Source organism: Haliotis asinina, chromosome 3 (genome assembly GCF_037392515.1).
Source record: "Haliotis asinina isolate JCU_RB_2024 chromosome 3, JCU_Hal_asi_v2, whole genome shotgun sequence".
NCBI lineage: Eukaryota > Metazoa > Mollusca > Gastropoda > Lepetellida > Haliotidae > Haliotis > Haliotis asinina.
In genome coordinates, this window is record NC_090282.1 from 7,747,633 (window position 1) to 7,763,693 (window position 16,061).

The window sequence follows — 16,061 nt, forward strand, 5'->3', positions numbered from 1 at the left end:
CGACCACAACCTCGTGTCCGAGGAAGAAAGCGTTATATTCATGCAAAATCCTTTTGGTCAGCAATGTGTAGTAAGCAATCTTGATTTTATAAATTCGATGAAACTTGAACTTCATTTTCTATCCTGGAAGCGTGGTAGGGGCGAACCATCCGATTTAGTATATACCACAGGCTTCCATAACGCTCGCTTCGCACACACTAACAACCAATTTAAGCACAAACTACGGGGTCCGGTGGAAATCTGTGCATAGTGACACCATCACTCGAACCTAAGGAGCAATTGACGTCAACACAACAATTCGACATGTCTTTGGTGACGTCAAGAAGTCAGCAAAATGAGAGTTTCCTACACATTTTCTATACAACTAACTAAAAGTCGTTCCTTCTATGACGTCACGTTACGTAACCAGTCTCCGGTTTCGTTTGCGAGCGAGAGAGAAGCAGACGGCTTTATAGCAACTTGGTATTAATTAACCACAAGCTTTCTGTTGTTGTTTTCAAAAACAAAATGGTGTTCCGTTTATGACTAACCAGAAGTCTTTCATATGCATTGACAGATATAGTACCAAAAAAATTGAGTTTAGTGGTCCTTTAAGAACTGGGGTAATGATTCAGTTAATTCATATTCATGTTTTTAATAGTTATAGCACTCTCACGGACACTTTAGGTCTATTTGTCGTGGTATTCGTGGCAGTGAGTGAGTGATTTTAGTTTTATGCCGCTTTTATCCGGGAGACTATATACAGAGATTGTAGATTATATCTGCTTTTATGAACATTCCAAGAATATCACGGCAGAGCGACTCTGCCGTGTGTATGGATTTGAAAGATATTAAGCATCACAATGTGCTTCCACCTGCTCGCAAATCGTTGAAACATAATTCGAAAAACTAATCACAGTAATCACAGCCTCCAACACCACTCCCTTATCACAGATGTACGTCTCAGTCTTGGTGTCACTAAAAATAAAATTTAAAAAATTAAGATCTAATCCTTCAGAGAAGGCGTGTTGTACATCTCCAAGGTGATTAAGTTTGACATGATTCACTAAGAGACTGTGTCTTCTTGATGAACCAAATGAGTGAAACAAACATGCGACCTATGCAACCTCGACATGTAGCACCTTTTCAGGGCCTCGAATAATGCGATCATACTGCATTTTACGGCGCGGAAAGTAGGGTTCGAGGATAACCGGCGGGTGCCACGGGGAATCGCGTTCCTGTGCACGGTCTCCTGTTATTGACGGCCATTTTGGTCGGCTGAGAGAGTGACTACAGCCATGCTTTCGGCAAGACTAGCATCAGCACTAGCACGACAGCTCCCCAGAGCTGCACCTAAGGTACCAAGGTGTTCCTGTACATTCTTGCATACATATTTTCGATCTGTTGTGTCACAATCTGGAGTAATAACCGATTGCAGTAAGCTCTGGATGCAGATTGCAAGATCAAACCAAGGTCGCCGGTTAATGTCGACATGCTTTCTCAGCCCTGCCGTTCTGATCGAATTAAACTGTCCCAGTAACTTGGCAGACAGTCTTTAACAGTAACAGTGTAATGCATTTATCACCACTTCAGTAGCATATTCATGTCTTAGATATGTTGTCACTAAGAACAACGTGGTGTAAACTTGAATTGACCTTCGTGAACAGAACTTTTAGGTTTAAGGTTACTTAGTCTTCTACATTAGAAATTAGTCGCGTTTGCATTAACATTGTATTGAACAGTACTATGACACAGAGTTCTTTAGACCCACGATAGTATCAAACTGGAGTTAGAGCGGTGCACTTGTAGAATTGCAGTGCATGTCCTGTCAGTGCTTGATTTGTACGAAGACGGATACGTCTCTGATTTGTATCATGGGTGTCAAATGGAGAGAAATTTCAGTTTGTTTCAGAGCATAGATCTGGGAGGAAACATTGACTCTAAATGCATTTTTGTGTGTGTCTGGAACAATTATTTTACTCCTATCATTGAGGATGGAGCAGTTGCAATAAGTGCAGATAGTGTTCAGAATATTGAAAACTTATCTTACCGTAATTGTTTCTTCTCAAGTATTTAAAATGCCGATAAAGTCAATTTCATTCACAAGTGTACAATATTTGGAAATGGAAGATACATTCACAAAGGTCAGTTCAAGAGCGCGAAAGTGTCTTGTTGCAATCTTTCCATCACACAATCAAGATACTGATGCATAATGTAATAATACCGGGACAGATGACCAACAACGTGCTTCTTGTTTAGATAACTTTTAATGACGGAACCATACACTACGCATGCGCGAACATCATTAACTCAAAGGGGCCCATTTAGGGATGCATCACACTATCCCCCCTTTTTTTTTTGTAAGAGAAAGTCATTTCACAGGTTCAATTTCACTGGTGGCTTTGTGATTCGTTTCGGACGACCATCAGTTCTGTAGGTAGCTGTTGACAACTGATCAGTCATGGTTTTCTTTGGGAAAGTCAGTCGCTGTGACTGGACTTCCAACTCGCCTGTCGGATCCTCTGCATCTTCACTGCTGGATGACTCCATGGTCAAAGGATGTAGTTCCGGCTCTGTGGATGTCTCCTCCTTTTCGATGTTTGCATGCCTCTGTCTTGATGCTCTCTCTAAAACTCCAGGCACAGGAAGTCGCAGTGACTCCTGGTCTGAGTTCAATTCTGGGGTTGTCGGACACTGGTACTCCTCTACCACAGTATCCTCCAGTGTACCTTGGTCAGTAAGCTTTCTCCTGCATCGGGTCAGCCAGGTAGGAAGGGTCTCAGCCAAACAGGGCTTCAGTTTGTTGTGGTGAACAACCCGCGATTTCTTCTGGCAACGAACTTCGAACAAGACATCACCAAATCTCTTTGTGACAAGGCAGGGCCCAATCCACTGCGGTTGTAACTTAGGGGACTTCCCTTTCTTTCTAGCTGTGTCAATGATCATCACAACATCCCCAACGGCATATTGAGACTTGTTGACTCTTAAATCAAACAGGCGCTTTTGCCTCTTACAGGCTCTCTTGAGGTTTTTCCTAGTTTCGCTGTGCACAAGTTTCATTTTGGCTTGTAGTTCCTGTACATAGTCCGGCAGGTTAGTGAAATCTATTAAGTCGCCTGACTGGACATCAAAAGGGGTGCTCACCTCGCGGCCAAGCATGACTAAGTTCGGCGTCATGCGAGTAGAAGAATGTGGTGTGCTACGATATGCTGCCATCAGCAGAGGTAGGTAGGCATCCCAGTTTGTTTGACCCGTGTTCACAAAGCAGCGGATCATTTGTAGTACAGTCCTATTGAGTCTTTCTACTGCCCCATTTGAAGCCGGATAGTACGGAGTGGTCCTGGTCTTTGAAACTTGGAGCAGAGTGCAGGTTTCCCGAAACAGCTTGCTGTCAAAGTTTTTCCCTTGATCGGTATGTATTTCTCCCGGTGTCCCAAATCTACAAATGAACTCTTCCACAACTTTCTGTGCAGTTGTCTTTGCCTCTTGATCAGAAATCGCATAGGCTTCAGCCCACTTGGAGAATTGGTCAGTTAGAACCAGAATGTACTTGTTGCCACTTTCCGATTTTGGAAAAGGACCGAGAATGTCAATGTGGATTCTGTCCATGGGAGTGCCAGCCTGGTATGATTTCAGGGGGGCTCTTGCTGCCTTGCAACTTTTCTTCTGAGCACAGCAGGTTGCACATTTGAGAACATACTGTTCCACATCATCAGCCATATTGTGCCAATAGTATCGCAGCTTTAACCGTTCAAGCATTCTACTGCTTCCTGGGTGGCCTGCATAAAGGGCATCATGGTTCACACTAAGGACTCTCTTCTTCAGTGTTTCTGGCACAATCAGCCGCAGTGACCAATCATGTGCACTAGAACCTTCCCATTGGTAGTAAATGATATCATCGCGGAGCTTCAGCTGATTCCGGAATAGCCAATATCTGCGCAGTGCTGGACTCTCACTGAACATCATTTCTTGTGGCACCACTGTACCGGTGGTAAGCCAATGGTACACTTCCTGGAGATCTGGATCCTTCTTTTGTTCTTTCTTGATCTCCTCTACTGTGAGAGAATTGAACCCATCTGTCTTTTCTTCAGTGTCTTTAGATTCCCTTAGTTCGACATGTCTTATGGCCAAAGGGACTATGTCGTCTACATCTTCCTGAAATTTTTCCCATTCTGTGTGTCTCTTCTGGCAATGATTGCATCCGCCACATGGTAAATCTACCAGTTTAGTGCCAATATCGTAGCAGTTGCATGAACCCACTGATGTTTTTTGGCGTGACAGTGCATCTGCATTGGAATGGTTAGTGCCCTTTCTATGTTCTATTATGAACTGATATTGGCTCAATTCCTCTAGCCACCTGGCAAGTTGACCTTCTGGTGATTTGAATCGAAATAGCCAGGCCAAGCTTGCATGGTCAGTTCGCAACAAAAACTCACGTCCAAGGAGATAGTGGCGGAAATAGTGGATGAATGCTACCACCGCTAGTAATTCCCGTCTTGTTACACAGTATCGCCGCTGTGTTGTTCCAAGTGTCCTGCTGGCATAGGCTATCACCTTGCATTCATTTTCTTGTACCTGGGATAACACTGCACCTATCGCATCATTTGATGCATCTGTATCAAGGATGAAGGTGCCTTCTGACTTAGGGAATGCCAGGACTGGAGGGTTGGTCAGTTTTTCTCGAAGTTCTTCGAAAGCAGCTTGTGCTGTGCTATTCCAAATGAACTTGGTCCCTTTCTTTAGGAGATTATACAATGGCTGGGCAATGTTGGCATAACCTTTTATAAATTTCCTGTAATAGTTGGTTAGGCCCAAGAATGCAGAGAGCTCTTTCTCACGGGTAGGTTCCGGCCACGATCTGATAGTTTTGGTAAGCTCCGGGTTTGTTTCAACCCCTGAAGAGCTGATCACGTGTCCGAGGAACAACACTCTAGTTTGCATGAGGTGGCATTTTCTTGGCTTCAGCTTCAATCCAACCCTGTTCAATCTGGTAAGGACCTCATCCAGACGTTGAATGTGTTCTAAAACACTGCCACTGATGACAATGATGTCGTCCAAATATATCAACACATATTCCCATTGAATGCCTTGAAAAACTAGTTCCATTGCACGCTGAAAAGTGCTCGGAGCTGAACACAGACCAAAAGGCATGCGAGTGTATTGGTATAGGCCAAACTTTGTGATGAAGGCTGTTTTGTTCTTGTCTTCACTGGCAAGTTCTATTTGGTGATACCCACTTTGAAGATCCAAGGTGGAGAATAAGGTTGCTTGTCCAAGTGTGTCCAGGCACTCCTCGATTTTAGGCAGAGGGTACGCGTCCTTGACTGTCCTGTCATTCAGCTTCCTATAATCGATACACCACCTTACTCCTCCATCTTTTTTCCTCACAAGGACCACAGGGGATGCCCATTCTGACCTGGATGGTTCAACGACACCGGAGTCCAGCAGAAGCTGTAAGTGCGCTCGTTCTTCTTCTTGGAATCCAATTGGTGTCCTGCGTACAGGCTGGCGTATTGGAGTAGCTGACCCTGTTTCAATTGTGTGTTTAACCTCTGAAAAGGTTCCTAGATCCATGTCGTCCTTTGCAAAGACCTCGTGATGCTTCAAGAGGAGACTTCTGAATTGCTTCGCTTCGACTGTGGTCAGATCAGCTGATGCTTTCTGGAACAGGTCATCCAGATGCTGGGGCAGTTTTTGTTTGGGTGCTGATGTTTCCACTCTTCTTACTGTTCCACTGAGCTTGCTGCTTGATGAAATTTGTTCTGCTTCAGTTATCTTACCAAGCAGTGTTCCCTTCGATAATTTTACATCCTTCTCTGCTACATTTAGTACTCGCACTGGTATCACATTGTCCATATACACCAGACTTGACCCAGCATGGACATCATCTTGCAGATCACTCGGATCAAGAACACCTAGAGTTGATGGACTAGGATCTGTTATCCTTCCCAAAACAACTTTTTCGCATCTAGGTGGGATGATTTCATTTGCTACTAGCTTAACTCTTGCTGCTCGAAATTCTGTTCCTTCTCCCCGCGACTTCCCTTCAACTCTTGACCCATTTATCACCAAGTCTCCATCTCTGGTCAGAACTATCGCATTCAGGTGCCGAAGAAGATCCATTCCTATTAACATCGTGTCACTAATAGGTGCAATGCAAACCTGCCACTCCACCTCTTCAGATCCAAGCTTGATCAAAGTGGTCATACCTCCAATAGCGGTCATGCTCCTACCTGTTTGGGCATTTAAGAGTTGTACTTCTTCACTACCTGGCTGAAGACCGAGTTTCTTTGCAAATGATTGAGAAAGCACTGTACAATCAGCTCCAGTATCCACGACAGCTGAGCATATTTTCCCATTCACTGTGACATCAACTAGCATGGTACTCCCGTTGCCTGACAGCCTTTTGATTTTTGAAGGGCTTTCGACAGGACTATTGCTCCTAGACCTGCGGTAGTTTGGAGATGGTGACCAGCGCCTTCGTGCTGGACTAGGACTGGGTGACCTGCTTAAGTGGCAGTCTCGTTGGAAATGTCCAGACTGATTACATTTGTAGCACCTTAAGTCCTTTGACTTCTCCCTTTCAATCTGCTCATCGTGGATCTTTCCTTTTATAGCCAGTGTGAGGTCTGAAATGCTTTTCTCCATTCGTTTCATCACTTCCTCGAATTTATTCTCAGTTAAGGTAGTAACCGCTTTCTCCCCTGTGCTTGCGGTGTCCCAAGACACTCGTCTACTTTGTTTTCCCTCTGAGTCCCGTCCTACTGTGGCTTTATAATTGTGCTCAAGGGTTGTTACTAGTTCTAAAGCTTCCGAGACAGACTTTGGTTCTTTATTCATAACCTCAAATGCAATACGTGTGTTGCTAATTCCTTTTAGGAAGGCCTCTGCAGCCAATTCTTCTTGCATTGCTAATGGCACGGAGGGGAATGCTTTTGCAGCCAGACGCCTAACAGATTCTGCGAATTCATCAATTGTTTCATTCTTTTGTCGAAGTTCAGACAACTTCTTCCTTAAAGTTGAAGGTGGTTCATCCCTTCCAAATCTCCCTTTCAACTGTTCTTTCAGTTTATGGTAATCCTCCAAAACTTCTTCTGGTAAGGTATAGGCAAACTTTGCTGCAGACTTCCTTAGACAGCTATGGAGTCGATCCAGACGTTCGATATCTGACCACCCATTTCGACGGCTCATTCGCTCAAATGGTAAAATAAATCCTTCCCAATCATCGGTTCCATCAAAGCAAGCCATTTTCGGGCGTTGAGTATCCTGAAAGAAGGAACTATTGTTCCCATGTGAATTTCCCATGGATCTATCAAAAGTGTGTCTGTTATTTTGAAGAGTCCGTGCCTGCCTGCTAAAATCTTGCCTTCGCCGGTCTTCTCCGAATGGGCTTGAGTCCTCATAAGATGCCATCATGTTCTCACGTTCACTTTCAGGATCCCTATACGGTGTCGAAGTGAAACAATCTCTGTCGCGATCTCTGTCTCTCTGCGACTCCGAAACCAGCCTTTTGTTCATACTAAGTAGGTCGTTTATTTGCTGCCTCTGGTCATTAATCAGCCCAACTAATGTGGCAGTCTGTTGACCAAGCTCCAACATTCCTTGTAGGGATGCTTGTGCATCCTCTTGGTTCTTGGAATCTTTAATTTTATGAGTTCCCTCAGCTCCCCCTGGCTCTCCCATGTCCATGACTGTTACCGTAAGGCAAGTACTTCCTGAGGATCAGCAGCAATGGATAGGACAGAAGAACTTCTATCCCTGAATAAATCGTTCACAATGTCCAACTGTAGTTTGTGAAGCCACTTTCTTGACAAAAGTTCTCCTGGATGAATGCCGTCACGAAGAAGATTAAAATTGTAACGACTCTTTCCTGGTTTTGTTTTTAAGAGATCTGCATCAAATTTCAGTGTGGAGCGTCCTAGCTTCTTATTGAAATGTTCAATGTATATGTTTAGTTCATGAACTTGATGTTGAACTTCAAGGTCCAACTCGTGAAGATTTGCACTTTCTGGATGTTTCAGATGTGCACTTGCACAGTATGCAGAAAAGGAATACGTGGGAATTCCAATGACTTTAATTCTTCCGTCCAGGGCCAGTATGATGTCTCTAGCCTCCTTCAGTTTTCTACGAAAATTGTGCCATGTCTCTCTCTCTGAATTTCTTATTTGCAGTCGACCATGGAGTTTCTCAGTTATATCGCAGGTTCCTGTCCACCAATAAACATAAGGTTGTTTTTCAAAGGTGTCCACGATTTGCCTCAACTCTTGACGAAGACATCTAACCAGATCTGCAGTTGTCCCCCCTCTCACACATACAAATTGCAAATTTAAACACTTGAGTGGACCAGCAGTTTTCAAATACAGTCCTTTACTATCTGATACAAGAACTGGAATAAATGGAGAGGACGAATCCGGCACATTCAATGGGTGTCTTTCTATGAATTTCACTAACTCTCGCTCACTCATTCAGCTTGTCATGTGATTCGCAGTGAATCACACCTTAAACAACTCTTTACAGTTATTGAAGGATTCGCAGTGAATCCCAGTGTCCACTACGGTGGAACTTCTGAGGCACAGTAATTAAGTCAAAATCCAGCCTCCTCAGGTTTAAGAATGAAGGTGCAGAAACAAACACATCCAGTTGCAGAAGTGAAATTCTGTGACTAAAGTAGGTCAACTTTAACTAAAACAGCTAGATCGTGCCAACTATCACATAATAACATATTACATAAGCCTAGCTGATGGAATTACAAACAGAAACAACCTTACCAGCAAGTTTGGCACAATATGACAAGGCAACCTGTCAAATCAATGGGCAATAGCATGGATGTGCAGAAACAAACACGCCCGTCTGGCCGGATACTGTGATGACAGATGTTCAACAGCACAGACGCCTTGCCAGAAATTAATGATACTAAGCGAAAATCTGAGAAATCTGAATGAAAGGTTATGTGTCATGTAAGGTTTATGCAAAATCATCAGAAAATACACTCAAAAAACTAGACAAGGACACATGTTTCAATAGGCAACAACACAGAGAGTGGACAAAACGATCGGCTAGCAGACGACAAAACAGGACTAGGCCAGTTGATGCGCGAAGTTACGCGGGCTCAACAACCAGCAATACACAACGAAAAACTATATCTCTTCAATGCCAAAGCTTAGAAAAACTATGGGGCGAAGATTATAGCACATAAAATGTCAAACGATTTTTCAGTGGTAAGCTGAACCGCCCGGCAGCGAAATCTCGCGTAGATCGCACAGTAGTGCACCTACAAAGCAGAGGCAATATCGGCGAAACACTTCAAACCCTTTGAAAGTTAGCAAACCCGAATGTGAGTTTGCTAATTGGCGATGTTAATCTTCTTTTTACTTCTGACACCAGTGTAATAATACCGGGACAGATGACCAACAACGTGCTTCTTGTTTAGATAACTTTTAATGACGGAACCATACACTACGCATGCGCGAACATCATTAACTCAAAGGGGCCCATTTAGGGATGCATCACAATAATTTGGTATTTGTTCCAGGTGTGCAAACATGCTCTGGGGGCTGGTTTTGTTGCTGCAAGAAATGTCCACACCTCAAAACCAGCATTTGCTGCAGGTAACTACTATACTTTAGAACTGAAGAGGGTGAAGTGTATTACACCATGTTCATAGAGATTCAGATCTAGTTAATTTGTTGTTCAAGTCAGCTGTTGGGTTCAAAGCAGGTATAGCTGCAAGACTAATGGTCAGGAATGGAATGTTATTTTTCTGGTGGAATGATATGTCATTGAACTGTCACTGCGGAAATGGTATTACAAGTAATATCCAGGGTTAGCCTTCCCCATACATTTCAGAGGGTTTTGGGTGCTTGTATTTGTAATTAAAATCAGACATATTGTGGTTGGAGTTGTTTTGTGTGCCCTCAAGGCAGTTCTCCCAGAAGGAAGTTCCCTTTGAGAAAAGACACTGCACTGTTATTTCCAAAGGATTTGTCAACACGTTTGTGTTTGGCTGTCTTGTCAGTTATCAAAAGAATGTTACGACTAATGATGTCTTGAATTCAGATACTAGTTCCATGACAATTCTCTTTGCTAGATTTTTCTGGTGAATATATGTTTTTTGGTCCAGACTTCATTTTGAAGCAGACTGAGTATCGCCCTGATGATTTTGGCTATTAGAACTTGTTTCGGAGTTGTATGCATGAAATAAATACGGATATAAAGTAAATCTAATTCAGTCACTTACTCAGGAGCAATATTGCTTTATACCTTATTCACTAAACAAAACACCCAGACAAACTTATTACTTAAAATGGCAAACCAATTGTCAATAAATATTGATTACAGGTGCTGAGGTATCTTCCATTCTTGAAGACCGTATCCTTGGTCAGTCTGCAGCTGCAGAGCTAGAAGAGACAGGCAGAGTGCTCTCAATTGGTGATGGTATTGCTCGTGTTTATGGTCTCAAAAATATTCAGGCAGAAGAGATGGTGGAATTCTCCAGTGGGCTGAAGGTATTTGAAACATGACGGTATAAAAACTGTTTTCATGTTTTCAGATTAAGGTGCTAATGATTAACTTGCCTAGTGAGTGAACAAAACTGTATATTTTATGAATTAAGTTCAATAATAATTAGGATAGAAATATGATTGTGCTTTCACTTTAATTCCATTGGTCATTATCAAAGGCACGTGTGAGGGCATGTGTTTGGGCCATGGGTTTAAAACTTCAACTTTGATAATGTATCTTGTGTTTTGTTTAATTTATATTTACTTCATTTGTGCTTAAAACAGAATAAAAACGAATTGTATCTAATGCTACAACTTTCATGAATTTCAGGGTATGGCCTTGAACTTGGAGCCTGACAATGTTGGTGTTGTAGTGTTTGGTAATGACAAGCTCATCAAAGAGGGTGACATTGTGAAGAGAACAGGAGCCATTGTAGATGTCCCAATTGGTGCAGAGCTGCTTGGCAGAGTTGTTGATGCCTTGGGAAATGCCATTGATGGAAAGGTGAGAAATCTTTGATGCTTGTGGTACTTGCCTTATCGTTTGCATATTGGAGATTGGTTCAGATATTTTGAAGAGCGATATATGGAGCTAAAATATCTAGCCACTGCCATGTGTAGTTTCCCTTACAGCAGGCACACATATTTAATGTAATTACTTCAGGAAATTACCCCCATCAAGAAAACTGATGTTCTTGTGGCACCTAGGTGATGGTCAGGTTTGGAGGTGTGAGGTTAACTTTAGGTAAAGTATGTCAGGAGCTTGGATGAATCATAAACTTGGCTACCTTGATGTCCTGAACATTATCGCATCCATGCGAACCATTTGTTCTGATTTTGGATCTTTTATGCCAAGTATTTGACCACGGCCCAGTATCTTTGTCATGGATTGCAATAGTTATTTTCTCTTTGCTACTTTAGAACTTATTGGTATGGTTGAATGTCATGGGTGTTTGAAGAGTGTCAGTTTTCTTTCAGGGAGCAATCCCTGGCAAGAGGGCTCGAGTGGGAGTGAAGGCTCCTGGTATCATTCCACGTACATCTGTGAAAGAGCCTATGCAGACTGGTATCAAGGCTGTAGACAGTCTTGTACCCATTGGCAGAGGACAGCGAGAACTCATCATAGGTGACAGACAGACAGGGTCAGTTGCAAATCTAAAACATACTGTATGATTACAGTCCTTGAAATTCCAGACAAGACTGAAATCACTAAAACTGTGGTGAGACAATCATAACCAACAAGGAACATAAGTGTTAACAAGTCTTAATTAAACCAGTTACAAATTGGCTGACACAGTGAATTTTTTTACAAGTTAGTGTTGCTATATGGTTTTTGTATTTTCAGTAAAACTGCCATTGCCATTGATACTATCATCAACCAGAAGCGATTTAATGATGGTTCAGATGAAAAGGCTAAACTGTATTGTATCTATGTTGCCATTGGACAGAAGAGATCCACTGTCGCACAGCTTGTCAAAAGGCTTACAGATGCTGGTATGTAAGAATTTCAGGAACATGCAGACAAGTTCCTTTGACTTAACTTTCCCGCTGCGAAGATATGTATGTCAGTTTACAACTGTGTATATAACCTATGTTATATTTTGGATTATGCTTTCTGATGAATTGACTAAAAGACATTTACTGTGAAAAACATTTGAAAAAATGGATAGGAACCATCTTTGTCCAGTTTAGATGTAACTGCACTGATGTAAGATCAAAGTCAGCATATTTTTTGGACAGAAACCAGCTTTAAAGAGCCCTATTGTAGGGTTGACGTTATTTAAGTTAATGTTTTGAGGTTAGCAGTTCTGACATTTTACTCCTTCCCTTCTCAGATGCCATGAAGTACACCATTGTTGTGAGCGCCACAGCCTCTGATGCTGCTCCCCTGCAGTACCTGGCTCCATATTCAGGCTGTGCCATGGGAGAATACTTCAGAGATAATGGCATGCACGCCCTCATCATCTATGATGACTTGTCAAAACAGGTAAACTAGCACTTATAATTACCCTAAATTATAGGATCTAGTTTGGTTTCTTATCTATCATTTAACTTTTTTGGAATTTTGACAGTTTCATTGCACCAAATATTTTGTTCTTCATGAAGAACATTGTTGGGGTCAATAGCTTGACTGTGTAAATGACATTGAAACACCACCAAGGATGCTAGATTCAGTATTAAGTCTGCCTTGGCTCAGCAAGATATGGGAATGAACTGGAGTTCACATTTAGAAATATTTTAAACCATTTTGCATGTTTGAGCTAAGTACACAAAGGTTGCTTCAAAGCAACATTTACAAGGAATATCATACTCGGCTCACAATCTGACAGATCATGACAAGCTTATTGCATAGACTGTGAAAATTGTGAGTTGTGACTTCTTAAAATGGTAGTAATGTTCTAAATTTTTTAATTGTTGGAAAAATAATTAAAAGTTCTGCAAGAGCTGTTAAAGCATATTTTGTGATCTGTTATTTCTGAAAATACTTTTGCATTTTATTCGATCTGTGAAGGTCTGGGGGTAGAATAGGCCTTCAGCAACCTGTGCTTGCAACTAAAGGTGACTTATGGGATCTGGTGGTCAGACTGACCGACTTGGTTGACATCTCTTCAGTTTCCACTTAGTCAGATTGATGCTTATGCTGTTGATCACTGGATTCTCTGGCCCAGGCTTTATCATTTACAGACACTGCCATGTAGCATGAATATTGCTGAGAGCAGTGTAAAACTAAGCTTACTTGCTTGCATTTTGTCCTGTACTTTGGAGTCAGAAAACTGAAATAGCTTAATCTGTTTAGTGGAGCTACTTGGATTCAAGGGGACATATCTGAAAAGAAATAATGACCCCTTTATGAGTTATTTATCACCTTTCCATATCCAGGCCGTTGCCTACCGTCAGATGTCATTGCTTCTGCGACGTCCCCCTGGTCGTGAGGCCTACCCAGGTGATGTCTTCTACCTTCACTCGCGTCTTCTGGAGAGAGCAGCCAAAATGAATGATGACCATCAGGGTGGCTCCCTCACTGCTCTGCCTGTTATTGAAACCCAGGCCGGAGATGTGTCGGCTTACATCCCCACAAATGTAATCTCCATCACAGACGGACAGATCTTCTTGGAGACTGAGCTCTTCTACAAGGGTATCCGTCCTGCCATCAACGTAGGTCTGTCTGTTAGCAGAGTAGGATCTGCCGCTCAGACCAGAGCCATGAAACAGGTGACCATATCGCCACTATTTATGAATCGTTATTTGTTATCATTACTCAAACATGTATTCTTTGTATCATAGGTGAAAGTGAAAGTTGCTTGTCGGTGTGGAACTTTAATAAACTAATTCTTGTTTTCTTGTAACAGGTGGCTGGTTCCATGAAGTTGGAATTGGCCCAGTACCGTGAGGTTGCAGCTTTCGCCCAGTTCGGTTCTGATTTGGACCAGGCCACACAGAACTTGCTCAACAGGGGTGTTCGTCTCACTGAGCTGTTGAAACAGGGACAGTATGGTAAGCGAACTGAACGTTTTCCAAAACAGTAGCAAATATAAGTCACATGAGGGAGTCGAAATCCTGGGAGAAAATATTTAGGAGGTTGAAGTCCCGCTTGTCAGTGTACCCACATCTGTGTCTCTTGGGTTATCAAATTTTGGAATTTCACCGGAACTTCTCAGAGACATCGTTTTGGCCCCCCAAACCCTCAGCTGATTTTAAGCTAAAATCACATTTACCCGTTGCCCTCCCTGCTTTATAGAAATTGCAGTTGTTTGCCTTAATTTTTGCTTTGAGTGTAACAAGTAGTTATCTTATTTGCAGTGCCAATGGCCATTGAGGAACAAGTTGCAGTCATCTACGCTGGAGTAAGAGGTCATCTTGATAAAATAGATCCATCAAAAATCACTGTTTTCGAGGCTGAATTCTTGCAACATCTGAAGAGCAGCCATCAGGACTTACTGAAGACCATTGCCACAGATGGAAAAATCACAGACCAGTCAGACGAAAAACTGAAATCGATTGTGACAAATTTCTTAGCAGGGTTCCAGTCTTAATTGTGCTTGTTGCTAGGACTATCATTCATTGTTTGACCAGTGTATATTAGATACTACCAATTATCTATTGGAGTACCCACAGAGTGTGTCAGAGGCAAGACCAAGACTTAACCAAGGTGTCTATTTATAAGCCTTAAAAAACAAAGTGAAGTATGTACAGAAGTTGAAATTCAATTGCATTTGCATTTTTGAAATAAATGCAAAGATACCATAAGTGTCTTATGTTTTAAATTCTGATCTGATTTGATAACCAGAAGAATATTTGATGTTCTACACCACTGCCATTAATTAGTATCTGCCTGTTCCATGGTTACCATTGTCTCAACAACCTTGGTTATCTTCTGGAGAATTATGAATACTGACAGTCAGAAGCCAAAAAATGGAGTAATGATCTAATAGTGGACCCATCAACCAAAGCAAGAGATAAGAAGAATGAGTTAGACTGGAACTAATCAGAAGAAAATGGTGTACATCAGAATGAAATTTCTCACGGCTCTAATAAGAATTCCCTGACAGTCTGAGGTAATAAAAGAAGTCAGCTTTTTATCTCTAGCAACGCGTTTTGGGGGGGTATTGAAATGCACCCTGTCTGTGCACATTTATCTTTTCCAGAGCTCTTTAAAAACCATTCAATATTTCTTCAACAAACTTGGCACATAGATCTGGTGGTGTATTAGTGCCTTTTGGTAGTTTTGGTAGTTTTGTTATTCTTAATAACATATTTTTCGCATTTCCATGGCAACAAGTGTGACTTGGACTGAAATTGGAGGTATTGGGAGGGGGAACTTTCATTTGGACAGGAATGTAGTATCACAGGATTAGGTAGCTAATTAGTATACAGGAAATAAATCAACCTTATGAAAATTTAGTATTTGGTAAACAGCTACAACATGAAGCAGAAATTTTACGTGCATCATACCACTCCTAATGAATTAGACACACCTGGAACGTTTGATAGTTCAAGTACATACACCACTAAAGATGTACTACAAACTAAAAGTATGGTAACCCCCTGAAATTTGATAGTTGTGAATATACTTAAATGTGGTGAGGTCATTTATACCCTAATGTAAATGCAGCGTTTTGTGTGCTTAATGGGCACATTTGAACAGCCAGTGATGCAACTGATTCAATATGAGTTGAGTTTGAGTGAAATGAAACATTGTCTACAACGGCGGAAAACAGGGTGCTGAAACACACCAGCAGCATGTTGGATTCAAACACCCAAACACAACAGCCAAGTCCATGTAGATGACACTTCCCAATTGCTTGTAGCATACTTGGTCCATTATGGTACAAAGTAATGAAATTTGTAACATGATCTGTTGTGATTTATGTTGACCCTAATTTGTACTAATTCTAATTCCCTCGTACAAAACCACAAGATTAAGGGACTTGAAGGTGATGGTTTCTGTCAGTGACGGTATTCACACTTCAGATCCAGTTTTCAGTATCAAGCCTTGTCAGTGTCCTTAATAAATCAAAGTTTGTTTGTATATTACATGTACTTAATACTGGGAAGTTCCTGAAAGACATTTAGAAGTTAGAC

At 41.8% G+C, this 16,061-nt stretch overlaps 2 protein-coding genes across 2 annotated transcripts in view; both read left to right on the forward strand.

Moving 5' to 3' along the window:
* Positions 1-16,061, forward strand: part of LOC137277413 (uncharacterized) — a 278,114-nt gene that overhangs the window by 34,487 nt on the left and 227,566 nt on the right. The window lies entirely within an intron of this gene.
* Positions 1,149-14,723, forward strand: LOC137277396 (ATP synthase subunit alpha, mitochondrial). Its single transcript, XM_067809101.1, has 10 exons — positions 1,149-1,337; positions 9,512-9,587; positions 10,318-10,484; positions 10,810-10,983; positions 11,457-11,620; positions 11,824-11,972; positions 12,314-12,465; positions 13,359-13,691; positions 13,829-13,973; positions 14,280-14,723. Exons 1-10 carry the CDS (start codon positions 1,278-1,280, stop codon positions 14,510-14,512), a joined length of 1,653 nt encoding a protein of 550 aa, XP_067665202.1. The 5' UTR covers positions 1,149-1,277; the 3' UTR covers positions 14,513-14,723.

Excerpts from the sequence above, each read along its gene's own strand:
- LOC137277396 (XM_067809101.1), top strand. The coding sequence starts at position 1,278 with ATGCTTTCGGCAAGACTAGCATCAGCACTAGCACGACAGCTCCCCAGA. Across the intron at positions 13,692-13,828 it reads AGACCAGAGCCATGAAACAG|GTGGCTGGTTCCATGAAGTT; the intron begins GTGACCATATCG and ends TTCTTGTAACAG. Across the intron at positions 13,974-14,279 it reads GTTGAAACAGGGACAGTATG|TGCCAATGGCCATTGAGGAA; the intron begins GTAAGCGAACTG and ends TCTTATTTGCAG.